Consider the following 22,776-nt stretch of genomic DNA (forward strand, 5'->3'; position numbering starts at 1 on the left):
TTTCTTTTCTTTTTTCCATACTTTACACAAATCAAATTCCATACTTTTCCAGACTTTCCATACTTGTGTAGGAACCCTGAATGAAGGACCCCCAGTTTGATAAAGTTATTTGAATCTCTGTGACCCCAATCTACACCGTAAAATCCTCAGTGTTCACGTGTCCATTTGGTTCCATTTGCAAACTGTCAGAGTTACAGACCCCTAAGGGTCCATTCAAGTACTTTCACATACTGTACCTACAATTTAATCTTATGCATTTACCAATCCTAACCGTCATTAATACGGCACCCGGGGAGCAGTTAGGAGTCAAGGGTCTTGCTCACTTGACACTTCGACTCATAGACTGAGCGAGCCGAGGGTTCGAACTCCGACCTTTCTATTCTCAGGCGGCCTGGCCTGTCTGTCTACCCACTCAGCTGCACCCACCATTGGCGACCTATAGGGTCATACTGTTAGGTGTCGTATAATAACCATATATATACCATATCAGGGCCCACTTTAAAAAAAGACGCAAAAGCGGCAGCAACCTGCCCATCTGACCCCTCAAGCAGCCTTTTGGGTGGGCCGTGTGCATTTTCAGAGCGTGCTTATTTTAATGATCGATGTATCGATGAGTGATGTTAATGTAGTATACTTCAAGTTCCTAATTATCGGTATCACAAAGAAAACACTTTTTTCCCCAAGGTTTTAACACATTGAGTGACAATCGCGTAGATCTACGCGAACCTAAATAATTGCACAGCGTAGATCTACGCGAAGTGGTCTTTTTTTTTTTTTTTTTCTCGCAGGTTCACATTTCATTGTAGGCCTCGTTCGCCACGACACATTTCATCGTAGCACCACCGGAAACGGAATTATCCATATCCGGAGATTTTCGTTCCCATCTGCCTCCACTCTAAAGCGGAAACTAAATCTCCATTTTCTCGGTTGTTGTTTTTCTCATCGCTGATCGCTGTTTAACATAAACCGCTGTAGCTTCAAGATGGCGGATTGCAGATCGAAACGGTCTTCGCTGGGCATCTCACACAGCTATCCTGTGTGTTTACAAACAGTTGAACGCGCGATTTTAACGGATTTAGCGATGTCTGTGGCGACGTGAAAAAAAACAAAAAAACAACAATAAATCGCTGGCACTGGTGAGCAGTGTTGGAGAGTAACTAAAGTAATATGTAACTTAAAGTTATATTACTTTTTTCCAGTAACTAGTAAAGTAACTAATTACTTTTGGCAGGGAGTAATAAGTAAAGTAACTATATTACCTTTTAAACAAGTAATATGTAATAAGTAATATATTGCTATGTTTTAGTAACTTTTCCAACACTGCTGGTGAGTACATTATGATATTAAACTCTGGCGTGGAATGTGTTAAAGAAGAAAAAATATATACATTTTTTACATTATTAAAAAATATCTATCATTAAAATTGCAGTGTTTTGCCAATTTGGGGACCATTTGCAATACACTCACGGCCCACCAGAGGGCCCCCGGCCCACAGGTTGAGAACCACTGCCATATATCATGGCTATGAAGTCTTTGCACAGCACTACCACTTCTTTTCACCTGACAGTCACTGGAAGAGCATGACGTGTGCAGAGGAGCACGCCATCCCTCCCAGTTTCCATTCCCTGCTGAACAGGAACCTCGACCAACCTTCATGTCGTTAAGCTGTCAGGCAGAAACCTCCTATCTCAATATTTTAACTTTTGTGTTTTTTAATTTCATAAATGAATGCCCTACTTCAGGGGTTTTCAACTGATTTTGACCCAGGGACCACCATCCTGACTAAAAGCAACCTGGGGACCACCGCTATTGTGTCGGGTGGGTCCATCATAGACCCACCCCACACAATAGTGGTGGGGGGTTCATGCACCATTCCATGGGTTAAGATTCTGTTTTTTTTTCTTACATGTTACTCACTAATCACACTATCAGAGGCTACAGTCATGAGCTGGACCAAAAAAAAAGTCTTCAAAGCATTTTTATTATCAGTAAAGAGCAGGGATATCATTTGGAAAGCACAACATTTTTGTTGGATATACTGACAAATTTGAATGCAACTATTTAAAAAAGTATTTTTTCCCTGGACCAAGCAGGACAGCCCAAGGCCTCTCTCAAAATAAGTCCCTTTCAGTCAATCATGTGTGATGTGAGACAAATGTGCAACACTCTTTTCTTTTTTTCTTCTTTTATGTCTATATTTTTTATGAGTACAAGGTACATGCTTCATGACTTCTTGACAAAACCATAAACATGCAGCATTTTCATTCAAGGCTATTCCAATCACTGAAGCTAAAAGTTAAATAATTGAGCATCAATCGCATTTATAAATTACACTTACAGTTAGTGTGATTTCTGGGCATGGTGAGTTGCACACAGTCTGTCTAATCTTGGCACAATGGTGGTGGACAAGGACAGTCTCATGTCATTCTCTGGCTCCAGCCTAGCCCTGTACTTATTCTTCAGATAAGTCAGTGTGGAAAACCCACTCTCACAGAGGTAGGTTGTTGCAAAAGGTAACAGACACCTCATTGCTTTTGCTGTAAACTCTGGGAATTCTGCCTTACAACTCATCCAGAACTTTGAAAGGGGCTGAGTTTCATACGTGTGCCTCTTAATAGAGTCTGTGGACATGTCAATGAGCTGATCCTCCTCTGTGGGGGTTAAGCTTGACCCCTCTGCTGCTGCATCACTGAATGGGAGCAGGATCCACTTGCTGTCACAGCGCCACTGGTCAGACTCAGCAAAGTACTTTTCAAATTGAGACACAAGCCTCCTCAAATGGCCATAGTGTCTTTAATGTCAGTACTGTCGGTATAATCCTCAAGTGATGGAAACATAGCCAGGTTACCACTCTCCACTCGCTGTGTCCACCTTTTCAGCTTTTTAATAAATCCCTCAAATTTTTTGTACAGCTGTAAAACATTTTAATTTCCCCAGTGGTCCGCGGACCACCAGTTGAAAACCCCTGCCCTACTTGATCATACTACAGCGTGACACAAAAGCATCAACAGTAGCAGATCTACAGATCATCCTTGTGGATCTGCTACTTTTGCAATTTTTGAATTTGAATCCTGAAAAGTTTTGGACATATGAGGTTTCCACCCAACAGAGACGATGTGAGAATGGCCCCCTCACAGGGGCACGGCGGCGCAGTCGGTAGCGCTGTCGCCTCACGTTAGAAGGTCCTGGGTTCGATTCCCGCTGGGGACGCTGTGGGCGCTGGGGGCGTGTTCTCTCCTCCGCGTCACTATCCTTCCTCTTCACCTTGCCTACTTGTTAACTAGTTGTACGAACTCTTGTTTTATTGGATCTTGTTTATTCGATACACTTATTTGTTTTAGCTCTTGCTCATTAGATTTTCCTATTCGTCTCATCCGTTTATGAAAGTAGGTAGCTGATATATTGCACTTTTACTTTAGCGCTAGGTAAACTCTTAGTTGCTTGTTTTAGAAGAGAATGCACTTAAACTTCTGGTGATTAGTGGTTTTCGTTCCCTACCTATGTTGAATGCACTTATTGTAAGTCGCTTTCGATAAAAGCGTCTTCTAAATGACCGTTATGTAATGTAATGTAATGTAATCAGTGCCCATACCCTAGGTGGGGTTGGCGAAAGGGCCTACTCTGTGTGGAGTTTGCATGTTCTCCCCGTGTCCCCTAGGGTAGGTACCCTCACAAAAAACATGCAGCAATCCTGGTCTCTATACTGCCTCCCCCTGGTCAACCTGGGGCGCCTGATGGAGGGGAAAGGAACTGGTTGGAATAACGTGTTCCTTCCACGCGCTACGTCCTACCGGGGAAACTCTCCCCTGTCAGGTGATAAGAAGCGGCCTGCTCACTCCTCATGCATGGAAGGGGGCATGAACTCAGTTCTGGGCTCTCCCTAGGCTGGCAGAGGGAGAGTAGTGCCCAGGATTGCATAGGCAATTGGCACTGAGTGAAAAAAATTGGCTCCCAACAAAGTGCTTCACATTAAAAAAACTGAATCACAACAAAACGCCAAAATGCAATTACAGATAAGCGCAAAGCAGTCAAGAAATATGAACAGATAAAAAAAAGAAAACAAAATGCATACAAATCTTAATACATTTTAATTCACATTAAAAGCCTCTTTATGAACATTAAAAAAAATAGATTTAAAAGAGGATACTTGGTTGGTAGGCAGCTTGTCTGATTAAAGGTTATTCCATAATGGTGGAGCCCATGAGATAAACCTTGTGAGATAAAGCTTGTTTTTGTCCGCCTGCTGAGGATTTTAATGTGTTGACTTAAGTACAGACATACTTTATAAAGGGTCTTTTGAAATGGGTTTTGGCCTGACAGTCTAGATACACATTCTGTTGCAACACATGGTATTTATGCACAATGCATCAAACATTCAGTACAGGGACCAAATTAACCTTGGCTGGGCATATATATTGAATGACTCAACACATCACAAAAGATACAAGATATCAGTATAATATAGGCGTCTTAATTTAGCCCACAGCTTTGGAAAGTCCTCTTGCTGAGGTAAAGACTTACTGTAAGCAGTGGTGTAAAGTAGCTAAGTACATTTGCTCAAGTACTGTATCAATACCTTGCAGTATTGATACTTTTACTTAACACATTACGTGCCAATCACATAGATCTACGGTCTACGCGAACCTAAATAATTGCGCAGCGTGCCAGTCGCGTAGATCTATGCGAAGTGGTCTTTTTTTTTCTTTTTCTCAGGTTCACATTTCATTGTAGGCCTCTCTCGCCACGACACATTTCATTGTAGCACACCCGGAAACGGAAATATCCGTATCCGGAGATTTTTGTTCCCACCCGCCTCCGCTCTAAAGCTCCCACTAATCCTCCATTTTCTCGGTTGTTGTTTTTCTCTTCGCTGATTAACATAAACCGCGACAACTTCAAAATGGCCGATCGCCGATCGAAACGGTCTTCTCTGGGCCACTCACACAGCTACCCTGTGTGTCTACAAACAGTTGAACGCGCGATTTTAAGGTATTTAGCGAGGTCTGTGGCGACGTGAAAAAAACAACAATAAATCGCTGGCACTGATGAGTACATTATGATATTAAACTCTGGCGTGGAAATCTTGTGAATCTGGCAAGTTTCTTCAACAACTTTTTGGTATACTTTGTTTGGTATAGGTATAGTTTGGGGAGGAAAGCTGGGCTGGTGTTAAATGGGAGGAGTAGGTACATCCTAGTACATCCTCTCTGTCGGGGCTCCTCAGGTACATCATCTCTCTATGGGCTCCTCAGGTACATCCTCTCTGTAAGGGCTCCTCAGGTACATCCTCTCTGTAAGGGCTCCTCAGGTACATCCTCTCTGTAAGGGCTCCTCAGGTACATCCTCTCTGTCAGGGCTCTCAGGTACATCCTCTCTCTAAGGGCTCCTCAGGTACATCCTCTCTGTCGGGGCTCCTCAGGTACATCCTCTCTGTCGGGGCTCCTCAGGTACATCCTCTCTGTCGGGGCTCCTCAGGTACATCCTCTCTCTAAGTGCTCCTCAGCTACATCCTCTCTGTAAGGGCTCCTCAGGTACATCCTCTCTCTAAGGGCTCCTCAGGTACATCCTCTCTGTAAGGGCTCCTCAGGTACATCCTCTCTGTAAGGGCTCCTCAGGTACATCCTCTCTGTAAGGGCTCCTCAGGTACATCCTCTCTGTCAGGGCTCTCAGGTACATCCTCTCTCTAAGGGCTCCTCAGGTACATCCTCTCTGTCGGGGCTCCTCAGGTACATCCTCTCTGTCGGGGCTCCTCAGGTACATCCTCTCTGTCGGGGCTCCTCAGGTACATCCTCTCTCTAAGTGCTCCTCAGCTACATCCTCTCTGTAAGGGCTCCTCAGGTACATCCTCTCTCTAAGTGCTCCTCAGCTACATCCTCTCTGTAAGGGCTCCTCAGGTGCATCCTCTCTGTAAGGGCTCCTCAGGTGCATCCTCTCTGTAAGGGCTCCTAAAGTACATCCTCACTGTAAGGGCTCCTCAGGTACATCCTCTCTGTCGGGGCTCCTCAGGTACATCCTCTCTGTAAGGGCTCCTCAGGTGCATCCTCTCTGTCGGTGCTCCTCAGGTACATCTTAGTACATCCTCTCTGTCGGGGCTCCTCAGGTACATCCTCTCTGTAAGGGCTCCTCAGGTGCATCCTCTCTGTCGGTGCTCCTCAGGTACATCTTAGTACATCCTCTCTGTTGGGGCTCCTCAGATAGATCGTAGTAATCCTCTCTGTTGGGGCTCCTCAGATAGATCCTAGTAATCCTCTCTGTTGGGGCTCCTCAGGTACATCCTAGTGCATCCTCTCTGTTGGGGCTCCTCACTGGCTGGTGAGCCAGTATAGGGTGCAACAGCAGTGGCAACACAGAAATGTCTGAGGAGGAATTAATTGGCATCACAACTAAATTGGGAGAAAAAAAGGGGTAAAAAAACAAATTATTGGTTACTCTAATTTAGAAGAAAAAAAAATCAAACATAATGAAAGAAAGGGATACATTTGACACAACTGAGTCAGTTACTGCATACTAACACGGGAGGAATATAATCATTTGCATCAAAAGTTTCTCTCACTGTAATTAGAGTATAACTTCAATAACTTCAGTAGAAAGTGGTTGTAGCTTTACTGAATGCATGCATTACTGTATGATGGTCAGCTCATAAGACTTAAAGTTAGTAGATATTCCACCATTATTTGCATATTTACTTTTAATGAGGCCTTGTTCGCCCGGGTGCTTCCAGAGTTGCAATTAGACACTTACTTACTGGATTTAAATGAAGTCAAGTCAAGCCTGTCAAGTGAAATATAATTATAAAGCAGTTATAGTTGTGCTGGAGGGTAGGGCGGCCGTCACTCTCCCAGTAGGGATGTTATTCTGATCCAAACATTGAGGAACCGGAATCGGTTCCGTCAACATTTGGAACCGTTTCCGGAAAGCGGTTTATCACACTGTCAGAGCTGGTATGTGGACTTCACGTCTGCTATACAATTACAATACTGGTGGTTCTCAAACCTTTTAATTTCACGGATAAACATAAGAATTGGAAGGGTCCATTAGTAACCACCTCAAGTAACCCAGTGCGCCCCTGGACCTCACTTTGAGAACCACTACAATAATACACAGTGGTGGAAAGTAAATAAGTACATTTACTTAAGTACTGTACTTAAGTACCATTTTGAGGTATTTGTGCTTTACTGGAGTATTTCCAATTGTCAGTACTTTTACTTCTTCTCCACTACATCTCAGAGGCAAATATTGCACTTTTACTCCACTAGAATTATTTGAGAACTTTTGTTACTAGTTACTTTGTAGATTTTGATTATTATTACATAACCACTTCAGCCCTGTACACATTTCGGCCATTTGAAAATAGCCGATCTACAAGCTCACAACGCGTCGCGATGCGACGCATTGTGAGCTTGTAGATCTGCTATTTTGAAAACTTTGTGAAATGGGGCACTCTGCATAATGAGTACGTTCTACTTTTGGTACATTTTGACACCAATACTTTCGTACTTTTACTCAAGTACATTTTAAATTCTGGACTTTTACTTGCAACAGAGTATTTCTACATTGCAGTATTGATAGTACTTTTACTTTTAATTTAGTACGTTTTTCACCACTGATAATACAGTATGTGTGCCAGAAGCGTAGCGTCCATTGGGTCACTCGGGCGTTGGCCCCAGTCAATGGAGCTCTTGCCCAGCCTAGCTGCTGAAAGACGGAGGCGTGAAAAAAGAACAATAGACACATTGGCAGCCCCATTCGCACCTTTTACCAGGCTACAAATGCTGCCGACTCGCGTACATCAATGGTCCATTGTGTTACCTGTTAAGTACTATTAGTCTGGAGGTAGGCATAGGCTGCAGTCCAACAGAGAATGGATAATGGTCCTGGATTCATGAATTAAATTACAGAGGTGACGTGACTTGCGACTAGCTGTCGACTCTGTCAGTGAGTGTGTCAGTGTGTGTGTGTGTGTGTGTGTGTGTGTGTGTGTGTGTGTGTGTGTGTGTGTGTGTGTGTGTGTGTGTGTGTGTGTGTGTGTGTGTGTGTGTGTGTGTGTGTGTGTGTGTGTGTGTGTGTGTGTGTGTGTGTGTGTGTGTGTGTGTGTGTGTGTGTGTGAGAGAGTGTGTCTGTGCGTGTGTGTGCGCTCACTTGCTACAAAGTGACAAAGTCACTAGTTGACACGGAACCAGTAGATTATCAACACAGTATTATGCTGCTACTAAAGGCTGGGAGAGTGTGTTGTTGTTACTGTTGTTTTAAGGTCGTTTACTTTGAATTATAGTTTTTATTTGGGAATCAACGGGACCGCCGTGACATCGCGACACCTGTCAATCTCAAAGACACCTGACTTAATATTTTGAGGACATTTAAGGCAAAAATAATAATTAATTCATTAAAAAAATGTGGCCCGCACAGTATCGTCCACGCCCAACATTTTTGTATTTTTGAAAAATCTCGAAAATGTGTGCATATCTTTGAATTTTAAGAGAACATTTTTAACTCAAGTCTTTGCTTCTGGGGGTCCCTGGAACAAAACATTTTCTGATGGGGTTCCGCGGCTGAATGTATATCAATTTAGGGGTCCTTGGCATGAAAAAGGTTGAAAACCACTGTCCTAAAGCATTCCAACCCTCCATCTCTCTCTCTCTCAGGGGGAACGGCGTCCAGGCAGAGAGGCTTCCTGGGCTGCCTCAGAACTCTGACCATCGGCGGCGTGACCTTTAACCTGGAGGAGCGGGCCAAGTTGACCCCCGGAGTGAGCTCCGGTTGCCCCGGTTACTGCAGTGGCTCCAGCAGCCTATGTTACAACAGAGGGAGGTGCATCGAGAAGAACAGCGGCTTCGTCTGTGACTGCTCCCAGTCTGCCTACGGGGGACCCTCCTGCAAAGAAGGTGGGTTGATGACCGACTGAAAACAGCAGATCTACAAGTTCACAGCGCTTTTTGAGTGGTGTGAACGAGTTGTGAGCTTGTAGAATCTGCTGTTTTCACCTTTTTTTTAAGAGCTTAAAGGTAGGGTAAGTGATATTTTTTTTTAAAGGGAAAGTTCACACAAAAAAGTATATTTTTTTCTATCGATTAGTCACCCCATGGAGACTTCATGGATGTGTTTTTTGTTTTTGTTGCATTCCTAAGCCAATAATTTGATGGCCAGTGGAACGGTAGGCAGCGGTTCAGCGGTACACAAAGGAGAGTCTTTGTCTCTCCTACCGGAACCGCTGCCGGTCATCAAATTATTGTCTTAGGAATGCGACAAAAACAAACGAATTTCTGTGAATTCAAGTCTCCATGGGGTGAAAAAAAGTAATTTTGGGGGTGAACTATCCCTTTAAAATAAGCGTTAAATTGCTTTATATTCTGATAGTACTCATTGCTATGGGCTATAGAGTGTTTTTTCAGTAACAGGAGTCTCCATGTCTCTCCAGCTCTTGATTAAACAGAAAAATGCATTCTCAGGTCGGGATACCGATTTTATCCAATCAGGATAGAGAACTCAGACAGGATACAGATGAACACATACAGTGCCAAGATCGCATCGATGCGTTCTTTCAAATCCATCGCTTGAGTGCCAGGATTCCAAAGAACGCATTGATGCGTTCTTTTGAATTTTCATTGTTTAATCTGTGATCGCACGGCTGTGTTTATTTCTCATCAACACTTTCGTTTTCCACTTACGTCACACTCACCCGGAGCCGGATGTAAAAAAAAAATAAAAAATCCGGGTCACGTTGTTTTTCTCCTGTGATTTTCGGCCAGAATAAGGAAAAACACGTTTTTTCACACGGTATAAAAAACTAACGGACAGCTCAACTTTTTCTTTGGTCCGGGTGACTAACAGTCATCGTCGTAGTGTATCACATCGTTTTCAGGCCGATCAGCGGGCCAGTTGTTGTCGAAAACGTCACATCCTTTGAATGACCGGATATGACGTGGGCCTGTTTGGGAGGGGGCGAGCGAGGTGATCAACGTTTGGATTTGCTGCTCTCTACTGGTGGAACTGTCGTAGGTGCTTGACAACACAATCAGAGGATTTATTTGAATGAAAAATTAAAACACAAAAAAATTAAAAAACACGCAAATTGCTGGCACAGGGGTGAGTACATTATGAATAAACTCTGGCAGTCAATGTGTTAAACAAGTGAAATTTGAAGTGATAACGCAAATACATGAGCAGACACATTTGTTACTGGAACACTATCAAATTGAAGCTGATACATGCGGGTACTCTCTCCTGATTGGTTGAAAATGTGCAACCCACCTGAAAATGTATTTTCTGTTTATTAAAGAGCTGGAGAGACAGGGAGAACCCTGTTACTGAACAAACACTCTATATCAATGAATATAGTGCTTTAACCTTTTAACAAAACAGTTTTGTTTTAACCCAAAAAACATCCCTTACCCAACTTTTAAGTTGTTAATTGTGTGCATACGGTTGACTCTCATATAAAGAAGGTGGCTGATGTCTCAATTTGTATTCAGAGTGCAGTGTCCGCCCTGTGCTACTGATTACTCACTGATTGCTGGAGGTGACCAGTGGTGGACACTGGACAAAGCATTCAACCCCAGTACACGAGTCCAAGTACAAATACTCCTGGTTAAATATCACTGCAAGTAAAAGTTTTTCAGTAAAACTTGACCTTGAGTTAAAATACAGGAGTATTTGCTTATCAAAAATATTTGTATGTGCTTTTAAAAATACTTAAGTATTCAAAAGGACAAATTACCCAGTGCATTTTCTTTCTAATATCAAGGCATTGCTGTATGGAAATGTAGAAAGTGTCCTTTTGTTTTCTAAAAAAAATAATCAAAATACCACTTACAGCTTGTAGATCTGCTCAAAAGAATTACTAGAGTAAAGTATACTGATACTCAAAAATGTACTTAAGTATGGTACTCAAGTAAATGTACTTTGTTACTGTCCACCACTGGGGGTGAAGTGTCGATTTGTATTCAGCGTGCATCCATGCTCCTCTTTGTGCTGGCTGATTGCTTAGATGTAATGCCACTGGAGTTGCAGTGATAAGCAAGACATGATGGCGTGATTGGCTGTTGATTTGACTCCAAAGTTCACCTGAAGCTGACATCTCTACGCTCTGTGTAAAAGGGTCATCCAGACAGCTGCAATATTGTTCTCCACAGCGTTCTAAAGCTTAAAGGGATATTTCACTTTCAAACATGCTTGGGGTCATTTTAACAACTATCAAAATGTATAAAAAATATTTTGAAAATAGCAGATCTACAAGCTCAGAATGCAACGCATTGTGAGCTTGTAGATCTGCTATTTTCAAATGGCCGAAATATGTAGTGGTTAGTGTGTTTTGTAATAATCAAAATCTACAAAGCAACTAGTAACTAAAGTGTTCTAATAATTGTAGTGGAGTAAAAGTATAATATTTGACTCTGAGATGTAGTGGAGTTGAAGTAAAAGTACTGAACATTGGAAATACTCCAGTAAAGTAAAGATACCTACAATTTGTACTTAAGTACAATACTTGAGTACATGTACTAATAGTTACTTCCCACTATTGGGTTAAAGTTGTTAATTGCCCAGCCTGATGTGGAAGTACTCCAGCCTCTACCTATTCTGCACCACTGCTGCAAGGTGCGCAAAGATAATTACGCACATATATAACTATAATCTGCTCATTATCTATTAATCAATTCATGTTAGAGGATGTTTAGGATTTAATATAACGTGAACGATGCAATTTGAATGTGGAGTTTCCACATAACCACATTTTTATTTACCGTATTTTCATTTCATAGGAAGTGTCAGGATATTTCTCAACAGAAGAAAAAAAACTAAGTAGTCTCACCACCACAAACAAAAAGCTTTCATTGCATTCATAAAGGACTGTATTGAAACACACACACACACACACACACGCACACGCACACGCACACGCACACACACACACACACACACACACACACACACACACACGTGGAAGAGAACAGGCCAGTGTATGTATGATGAAGGGGAGCAGCATGTGGCACGCACGTTGCCTCATCTCTCAAGATGAAGGGCCCGATGTTAAGAACAGTGATACTCCAAAAAAAAAAGTGCGGCGTTTATGTTTGATGCCAGGAGGTGATCAAAGTGGGAGCGGGCCAGATGACAGATTGCAGTTTGCTGCTTGCTGCTCCGCTCGTCTCTCTCGTCTGCCCAAGGAGGATCAAGCTTTCACTTTCAGAATCATCCAGAGCTCCATTATCATGGTAGAATGCCTACCAGATATGTCACCACTCCCTCTGAAATACAATAGACTCTCCCCCTTTGATCCAATTGTCTCTGCTGCTGCTCATCGCACAAAATGATTAGTCTCTCTCTCTCTCTCTCTCTCTCTCTCTCTCTCTCTCTCTCTCTCTCTCTCTCTCTCTCTCTCTCTCTCTCTCTCTCTCTCTCTCTCTCTCTCTCTCTCTCTCTCTCTCTCTCTCTCTCTCAAAACTAAGTGAACTTGCAGGCAGTAAAACATAGCCGTTAGATCTTCCTCTTCTTGGTGCACCTCTGCACTGTGGTGGCAGAGCAGGTTTCCAGAGCTCTGTAACGCTGAGGTTTTGCTGAAGAGGGACACTGGAGATGAACGTTGTTACGTGCCCGGAAAGCAGGTGCACCGTTTCAAGAAGCGAAGGTCGCCGCTCGGTGAAGCGAAGCGCTTCATCTTTTCAATATTAATGTTCACTGTTCAAAGTTCATTAAATGTTCAAACGCTCCTATTGGAGAGGAAAAAAGACACACACAACTGTGTGTGCGCTCACTGATAGGCAATTACGGAGCAGTCCGGGCACAGGCTTTAAAAATAATGCCTCCAGTTAACTAAGTATTAGTAGCTGTACTTTACTTGAGTATTTGTATTTTTGGGCACTTAACTCCACTGATTTTCAAAGACAAATGGTGTACTTTGATCTCCACTACATTTCTAGGAAAGATAAGTGTTGTGAGCTTGTAGATCTTCTATTTTCACTATTATTGCTATTTTTTGGAAAAAAAAGATTTTTAGGCTGCTACGCAAACGCAACCTTAAAATCCATTGCACTGATCAGAGCAATGGTCACGAGTGTTGGCCATTTGAAGTGTTAAAACATTGTTGTATTGAACACATATGTGTGACTATTTTCATGGCAGACCCCTGGACAGTGTTTGTGCCATGTTTGGTGCGGATTGGAGCAATGGTTTGCCTTTGGCCCCTCGATGTGACCATTGTCATGGCACAATGGTCCACGCGTGTGACTATTCTGATGGCAGACCCCTGAACAATGTTTGTGCCAAGTTTGGTGCAGATCAGAGCAACGGTGTGCCCCGCAAGTCAGGATGTAATATAGGAAGTAACTGTAGCTGCTGTCCATGGTTCTGAAGTAACTGTAACTGCTGTCCATGGTTCTGAAGTAACTGTAACTGCTGTCCATGGTTCTGAAGTAACTGTAGCTGCTGTCCATGGTTCTGAAGTAACTGTAACTGCTGTCCATGGTTCTGAAGTAACTGTAACTGCTGTCCATGGTTCTGAAGTAACTGTAGCTGCTGTCCATGGTTCTGAAGTAACTGTAACTGCTGTCCATGGTTCTGAAGTAACTGTAACTGCTGTCCATGGTTCTGAAGTAACTGTAACTGCTGTCCATGGTTCTGAAGTAACTGTAACTGCTGTCCATGGTTCTGAAGTAACTGTAACTGCTGTCCATGGTTCTGAAGTAACTGTAGCTGCTGTCCATGGTTCTGAAGTAACCTCGCTTCACCAGGCTTTCCACCTCGGAGGAAAGCCTGGTATTCGTTCTGAAACTAGCCGTGTAATCCAGGTTTAGAAAAAAAGTGGTTGGTTCCGGTTGGCATCGCATTTTTGTTTTGTTCACCACATAATGCCAATCAATTCGTTTTAGTCTCGCTAGTTGCACTACGAGTTTTAGAATATAAGATGGAAATACCAAACGACTGTTGTACCAAAAGAAACAAAACGATTATACCAAACTAAACACGCTTTAAACTAGGGGAATCATTTTGGAGTTGCACGGCGCCGGTGGTTCCGGTCACTGGTTCCGGCCACCTGATGACGTAAAGTTATTTCCTCTCCGGCCGGATCAGAAACCCGATCCCAGGCTAGTTCTGAAGTAACTGTAGCTGCTGCCCATGGTTCTGAAGTAACTGTAGCTGTAGCTTGAGATTTAAAAAAAAATAGCAGATCTACAAGTTCATAGCGCGGCACTCGGTGCCGCGCTATGAGCTTGTAGATCTACTATTTTTGAATAGCCAAAGTATAAAACATGGATAAAGTGGTTACACAGATGCTTTCCCGGTTTGAATGGGTTAAAGTCCCAGTCCATTTACCATTCCATTTACTCTGTCTCTCTCTCTCTCCCCCTTGCCTGGCCTGGCGTGCACAGAGGTGTCGGTGTCCTTCGACAGAGAGTCCTCGGTGACCTACACCTTCCAGGAGCCCTTCTCGGTGATGCAGAACAGAAGCTCTCAGGCCTCCGGCGTGTCCAGAGACAGCAGCAGAGCCAGAGAGAACATGGCCTTCAGTTTCCTCACCTCGCAGAGTCCCTCCATGCTGCTGACTGTCAGCACCTTCAGCCAGCAGTACATCGCTGTCATCCTGGCCAGGAACGGTACGCCACACACACACACACACACACACACACACACACACACACACACACACACACACACACACACACACACACACACACACACACACACACACACACACACACACACACACACACACTTCACATTTAGCACTTGGATGAAAACAGTCTTAGGCCACAAACATTTCATCAAAAATTGCTAAATGTTCTTATATATAATAATATATATTATATTATATTATTTGAAATACTTGGTTTGATTAAAGTTTCTATTTTGAGAACATTTACACACATTAACCGAACTTTAACACATTGCGTGCCAATCGCGTAGATCTACGCGAACCTAAATAATTGCGCAGCGTGCCAGTCCCTCGCAGGTTCACATTTCATTGTAGGCCTCCCTCGCAGTGACACATTTCATTGTGCACAACCGGAGACGGAAATATCCGTATCCGGAGATTTTCGTTCCCACCCGCTTCCGCTCTAAATCTTCCCCTAATCCTCCAGTTTTTTTTCTCCTCGCTGATCGCTGTTTAACATATACCGCGACTACTTCAAAATGGACGATCGCCGATTGAAACGGTCTTCTCTGGGCCACTCCCACAGCTACCCTGTGTGTCTACAAACAGTTTAACGCGCGATCTTAAGGTATTTAGCGAGGTCTGTGGCGACATGAAAAAAACAAAAAAACAACAATAATTCGCTGGCACTGGTGAGTACATTATGATATTAAACTCTGGCGTGGAATGTGTTAATGAAAAAAAAAACTATTTTTATTTGACCACTTCAATTCATTTTTTTTTATTATTTAATGTTGTGAGCTTGTAGATCTATTTGTATACATCTTTCAAAACCTTTGTTCCACCTATAATGACACGCCCAAAATAGTAACACCAGGTTGAAAGTGGTAAAAAAATATACATATATAATAATTTCAGGTACAGATGTCTTAAAAAAAATGCAAATAATGTCCGATTCAACCTCTAGTGCACACGCATCTGGCACTTGACAGAAAAAAGAAAAACGTACACAGAGCTCCCAACACTGGTATTTGGACAGCTATACACATTGTTTTGATGTATTAAGCTACTGTAGCTCGCAGAACTTTGGCACTGTGCTCTCAAGTGGAATGACAACTGCCAAATACAACCTTCAGGTTAAACTGTGTAGACAATCGGTCAATCATTGATTTATGGGGGGAGAGCAGTTTTTCAGCCACATTGCTTGAACAGAATATAGAGATACAAACCCCCCTTTTTCTCCCCAGTGTTCAAGTTGTTCAATAACCAACATCACAAGACTGTATAGTTCCCAGCTCCCCGGGCTCCAACTGGCCTTTGCAAAAAAAAAGAATGTGTAGAAGTAGTCAATTCGTAAAGGTTAAAAAAGAGAAAAGAAGAGAAAAGGAATAAGAAAAACGGACCAAGGTACAGAAGAATGACTTTCTGTACAGAGATTTTTTGCCACTACAGCAAATCAATGGCATAGGAAAACGACATACAGTTCTGCTGCATGTGAAGCTTGGCCAAGCAGCTCAGACACATAGAAAAGAGATCGTTGAAGCGTTGCTGCATTCCTGATGTGTTTCAGCAGTCCAAATGCTTGCAGTCAATATCCAGTGCTGAAAGAATGACTACCGGAAACGAAACAAAAAATACAAAATACAAAACGTATACAAAATGGAGAATTAAAAAGGGGGAGGGGGGATAGGTAAAATAATAAGAGGTGTCTGCCCGACTGCAACACTATAAAAGCGGTTGCGTGGAAACTCAACATTCAACACTGTAGCTTAGAATTAATGTTTTCATCTTGCTTGAAATTAATGAATGGTAATTTATGAGTGACCCTTGGTCCCCCCACAAACCGTCAACACCCCTCTGTCACTTTGTTAAAGAGAACATAAGCCTTCCTTGCCTTGATTTTCAAAAGAAGAAAGCAAACTCAATTTTTTTTAGGACAAGCATAATTTATGTCTGACAAAGGTGATGAGAGAGGATTCTGAAAGGAATTCAAAGCTCTGCCAGTGCTAATCGGCCTGGCGTACAATATGGTACTGTAAACAGGTGGTACCAATGCTTCTAATTAAGGTTGGGTTCCATTCAGGTCAATCAGAGTCAGGGTGCTGCTATTGCGTGCATGTTGGCTCACCGGAAAGGCTGACTGGAACAGAGCCTTAATTAGTAGCATTGGTAACATCTGTGTTTACCTACTGTGTCTTGCCAGTATGGCTACCGCGATAAAAGGTCTATTGTTTAATTATTAAACAGAGATGAGAGGCACCAACTGTCGCCTGGGACCGTGACCAAAATTATTAAATACCCCTGATCCATTCCAAAAAGAAAAAAGGATGTAGTAGTAATCTCCTCACATGTCATCCCTCAAATAAGGGATGTTTTCATCCAGCCAATGAAAGAATAAAAAAAGAACAGAGTGTAAGTCAAAGGATAATCTGTCAAACAGATTCCTCAGGTTCAGTGATATACCCTGAGTGGTACAAAAGTTAATCTAACTAATGCACATGTATGGATATCAACATGCACTGATGTCAGACACAACAGAGGAGGCCCCGTCAAATGCACATATATGGATGATGATGATGATGATGAACAACACCAATTTGCGCATGTGCCTCTGATATGTAACCTGACTTTGCCATATGGGGGCGTCATATCATAGGTGTGAGGGCAGCACAGCAGCCAGAACCTCTTGTAAAAATGTATTATGATTACTGTAAATCTATTTTTTACATGTAGATTGGCTTGTAGTTTGCTATATTTATTTATTTATTTATTTGTGTATGTGTGTGTGTGTGTGTGTGTGTGTGTGTGCGCGCGCACACACACGTGCATGAGTGGGTGCGTGTTTCAAGATTATTTCGTATAGACGAAAAACAGTAATCAATAGTTGCAACCCTGTTTAAAACCCGATTCCACGTTTTTGCATGCCAGGAAAGCATCCTGTTTGAGTGAAGCCTTGTTGCCCCATGCCGCTGCCCTTCTGTGCTCCTTTGTGTTTATATTGGCGCACGGGGTGAGTCAAGACTTTGTAAATATTGAAGGGTCGGCGGGACACCTCATCCACCGTAATCTTCATCTACGGAGACCCTCTTAGGCCACGCTCAAACACAACACAAGACCCCGCGTCAACTGAGCTGAAATTGTAATATTGACTCAACTCCACTTGATAATGCAAAGCTTTCTGCCTCTCCGGGCTGTGTGTGTGGGAGGAACATGAGTGCATATTGACATACAGGAGCAAAGAGCTTCATGATAAATATTTATATATCTAAGGGGGCGATCACTGGAGTTCAGATAAAATTATCTATTTATAAATACGCGCTCACATTTTTATGGGTAATAATCCTTTATCTTAGCAACTGCTGCCAATAGCAGTATTGTTTCAGCAGCTGTTGTTATGGATTGATATGTGAGGTATACACAGATATCTGAAATCACGGTTTATTCAGTAAGGCAAGATGCCGTTTTTCATCTGAATTCAAGTCTGCGGCTTCCATTCTGATCAGCGTTGCCTTTTGAGATGGGTCTCTGAGGTGCAATCCACAGTTGAATAGCACTATTCAACGCAATGTGACAAATTCCGACAATGCACTCGTGGCGCATGAGTCATTCTCGAAAGGATTCTTTCTTGATGATGGTGGGATTTCTAATAGACGCCCTTTTCAAGGCCGTCTGGCTTCTTTTTCACGGATGTTTGTGTGTGTGTGTGTGTGACTTTGTGTCTCTGTGTGTCCAGGGAGTCTACAGATCTGGTATCGGCTCCACTGGGACAGAAGGCCGGACGTGTTCAGCCCCGCCCCCGGCAGCCTGGCGGACGGGCGGCTCCACCGCGTCCGAATCCACCGAGAGGGACGAGACGTGTACGTCCAGGTGAGCGCCCCGAGGGGACGTCGTCTCCTGTGTACAGACAGACGAGGTGGGAGGGGTGGCGGTTACACCGCAAAATCCGGAGTGTTAGTTTAACCTGCTTTCAACCATTATAGGTGAAAGTTTTCCAAACATTGCAGCCGTTTTCAAAAATTGCAAAAACAATGCGACGCGTTGTGAGCTTGTAGATCGACTATTTTTGCTATTTTTGTGCGTCACAGACAGTCGTATGATGGAAGTAACGTGCTAATAGTCCATGAGCCAGACAAGATTTCATTATCGAAAGAGTGGGCAAAACCATACCTATATTAGATTGTTTATAGGGTCAATATAAGTAAATAAATGTATGATAACCTTTCCACAGGAGCAGCTTTTTCATATTTATCACACATTTTGATATTTTTCCCATACATACATGACAGGTGAAAAAAAATGTTATCATAATGAAGCTTCCCCAGTTGATTACTTACATGAAGACAATGATTTATCGTATTACAAGTTTTCTGAAATTGTATATTTAAATATGCAAATTGGGCATTAGAAAAATATGCCCGAATTTGCATAACTTTCCAGAATCAACATTGGACCATTGGACAAAGCCAGAGTCAACATTCTTATTTCATTTTGTTAAGATGTTGGAGTCAAAGGTTTTTAACGAGGGAATATTCAATATCTGGCTCAATTTTGGGGCTCTGGCTCATGGACTAAATGCTTAATGTGCATATTTAAATATACAATTTCAGACAACTTGTAATACGATAAATCATTGTCTTCATTTAAGTAATCAACTGGGGAAGTTTCATTATGATAACTATTTTTAAAATGTTGTAATTTTTTCACCTGTCAAGTACGTATGGGGAAAATAACTAAATGTGTGATAAATATGAAAAAGCTGCTCCTGTGGAAAGGTTATCATATATTTATTTACTTATATTGACCCTATAAACAATTTAATGGTTTTGCCCACTCTTTCGATAATCATTGCTCAATTTTGGGGCTCTGGCTCATGGACTATAAGGCTATGGCAACGTTAGGGCCAGGGTTGCCAGATCTGCTTATTATAATTTCCCCGCAAGATTTTATTTGAAATTAGCCAATCTACAAGCTTGTAGACTGGCTATTTTCAAATGGTTGATGTATGTTAAAGTGCTCATGTGGCCCATAGTCGCTTCTTTTGGGCTGGTTTTCCTAGACCTGGTTGCTCGTTTCTCTCACAGAATCTGGCAACACTGGTTAGGGCTTGAGTGGCTACCTGTGTAAAAGTGTAAAAATGTACCCCACGAGACTCCGTTATTAGAGAGGCGGCCCTGTGTGCTGAAAGTTAACTTTTCATAATCCCGAAGGCAACTCGGAACGACTACTGCCACCGGCAGCGTTTTTGGAATAGCTGCTGTGAAGTGTTCTTCGGTTCCACCGGAAGAACAAGAGAGAATGACAAAAAAAAAAAAAGTGAGAATGACAAAATGGGCAGTCTTCTCTGTGGTCTTCCTTGGTTATATGTGCATTATGTGCATCGTGAGTCAACACCGCGTCCGGCTCAATATACCAGCACTTGATTCTCTGATCTCTATCGAGCTGAGCCGCGCATCCGAGCCAGTGGGTTAGCACGGAAGTATAGAGGAAGCGAAGCACTTAAAAGCTAGTCTACAACAGATACTATTTGTATGAAAGCAGGCCAGAACATAATACTCAATCTATAATGTATTGAAATGTGCTGGTGCCATGGTTTGGATTTCTTGTAACCCGCTTATTATTTGATTACCTTCCACTCAACCAGATCGACCAGAACATCCACAGAAAGTATACCCTGTCATCGGATGCACAGTTGATCTTAATCAGATCCTTGACATTGGGCAAAGTCACGGGTAAGTCCTCTCGAGACGTTGAAGCGGACACGATTTAAGCTCTTTCCCCCCGAAAAATTGGCTTGATTCGAGGTGTTATACAAACCTAAGCATGTTAGCTCCCGGGAGAGGTGGGGCTTTTACAGAAGTCATTTCCTATGCGGGGAATCTCGGCCATCCTTTGCCAATTTTTCAAAAGTGTGTGTGTGTGCGCAAGGATTCACTCAGAAGTGATGGCCATATTTTCTTAGAACTAATTCATTTTATCTTCTTATTTTTCATTGGCATAGAAACCTCTTTTTAATGCAGCGATTGAACAAAATTGGGTGAAACGTGAAGCTAATTGCGGAGAAATGAATTATTGTTTTTTTACGCTCGCTAGTCTGCTAGCGAAGAGATATCAGTGCCCCTTTGCATGAAAAACACCCCCATTTCCTATGCTTGTAAAAAGAGGATGTGGTTTTAAAAATAATTGATATATTTATTTTCTATTTCTGCTTATGTTTGCAAACACTTCCGTGTGTGATCGATTGATTGTTCATGGATCTGCCTACAGGAAGGGAAACTTTCGACGAGGAAGTCATAGAGGCGGGATCCAAGGGTTTCATTGGCTGCCTGTCGTCGGTCGAGTTCAACCACGTGGCGCCGCTGAAGGCGGTGTTGCTGAATCGAGGGAGCTCGCCGGTCAACACCCGTGGGCCGCTGGTCCAGTCCAATTGCGGGGCACTGGCCGACTCAACGACGCCACACACTTTCTCAGGTGCATTTGGTGGACACTACAGTAATGAAGTACATTTCCTTGAGCACTGTACTTGAGTAAATGTTTTAACCCATCACTGCCAGAGTTCAAACATCGCCTATTGCAGCCCTTGCCGGCGTTTTTACTAACCTCTCAAGACCCGCAGAATATTTCGCTCCATGACAATGTACACACCGAGTGTCTCAAAGGAAAGACTCTACTTTCATCTGAGAAAAAAAAGTTTGTCCGCGCGATTTTCCGTTCTTTAGTTATTGGCAGTTGACTTGTTTTCGCCTAAAACGCTGTTTTTGGAACAGAAAGTAGAGCATTTTTTATTTTTATAAATCCTATAATATTAAACTATATACCGGCTTGATTTGGTTGTGATCACGTGATTTCTGTGTGTACTCTTCTTCGATACTACTAGGATTACTCACAGGTTGCGGAAGAGCGGCCTCTATCGTAAACACTGAAAACACCACATGACGTACACACGTCAATGGCGGTTCAGACCTGAGGTCGATTCTACAAATGCCTTTTAAATCAGTAGTTCTCAAACTTTTTCGTGCCAAGGACCCCCGAATTGATATATTTGGCCGCGGACCTCCAACTGTCTGAAAATGTTTGTGCCAGGAGCATCTATTCTTTGACTCAAGCACTGGGGGTTGAGTACTTTGTCCACAACAGGTCATTCCCGAACATAGTTTGCTGGCACGGTGGCGTTTTGAGCCCGCCGAACAAACAAACAAACAAACAAATAAATAAATCCCCTTCCCTTTTCCGCCTTTATCCATTTGTTTTTCCCTGTCGCAGCCTATCTGCTCAACATAGGAGAGCCACTGCGGCACTCTATGACTCGATTAAGGGTGTTTGCAGTCCCGCCTATAGCTTTGGGCACAATTATTACATTTCAGCCATAAATCAGGGACGAGTTGAAACAATAGCTTTCCAACAACAATACCTTCCAGCGTAAATGGGATGTTTTGTTTATCATTGTTCTGGCAGAAACATGAAATGGCTTATCATGTGCGGCGAACGGCTCCCATTGAGAACAACAACATCATCCCCAGTTGCGCGGCTCATTCACTCATTACTGAAAGTTAATGAAATAGCCTTGTGTCTCCTCTCCTCCCCCACCTCCAGATCAGCCTGCAAAGGCGAACAACGATAAGGAGCGGCACGTTGTTGATACCCGCAATGATTCCGCCGTAATAGGAGGTCTGTTTTCCTTTTTTTTTTACTCTTTCCTGCTAATTCATTGTTCTGCTGTTAATTTGGTTTTCATTTAATCCATTAAGACCGGGAACGCACCCGTGTCATTTTAAGATTTCTTTGGCTATAAAAAAATAGCAGACATATAAGTTAATAGCGTGGCACCGCTATGAGCTTGTAGATCTGCAATTTGTTTTTTAATCTTGGAAAATGTGTGCAAATCTTTGTATATATATATATATATATATATATATGTTATAAAGCGAACATTTTTAACTCCGATCTGTGCTTCTGGGGGTCCCTGGAACAACATATTTTGAGATGGGGGTCCGCGGCCAAATACGTATCATTTTGGGCGTCCTTGACATGGGAGAAAACAAGTTGGAGAAAACATTTTTAGATATGTATTTGGCCGCGGACCCCCATCTCAAAATATTTTGTTCCAGGGACCCCCCAGAAGCAAAGATTTGAGTTACAAATGTTCGCTTTAAAAATATATATTCAAAGATTTGCACAAATTTGCAAGATTG

At 42.6% G+C, this 22,776-nt stretch overlaps 1 protein-coding gene across 1 annotated transcript in view; it reads left to right on the plus strand.

Annotated features, from left to right (window-relative positions):
* Positions 1-22,776, plus strand: part of LOC308073384 (contactin-associated protein-like 5) — a gene marked incomplete at both ends in the record, with an annotated part of 116,838 nt that overhangs the window by 89,661 nt on the left and 4,401 nt on the right. The window contains 6 exons of the mRNA XM_080412255.1: positions 8,643-8,882; positions 14,364-14,588; positions 18,321-18,454; positions 20,229-20,316; positions 20,852-21,055; positions 22,178-22,252. Coding sequence (XP_080268381.1) covers positions 8,643-8,882; positions 14,364-14,588; positions 18,321-18,454; positions 20,229-20,316; positions 20,852-21,055; positions 22,178-22,252 — 966 coding nt within the window. The remainder of the gene's footprint in view (positions 1-8,642; positions 8,883-14,363; positions 14,589-18,320; positions 18,455-20,228; positions 20,317-20,851; positions 21,056-22,177; positions 22,253-22,776) is intronic.

This window comes from Gymnoscopelus braueri, assembly GCF_963280865.1.
Source record: "Gymnoscopelus braueri genome assembly, chromosome: 18".
In the NCBI taxonomy this organism is placed as follows: Eukaryota; Metazoa; Chordata; class Actinopteri; order Myctophiformes; family Myctophidae; genus Gymnoscopelus; species Gymnoscopelus braueri.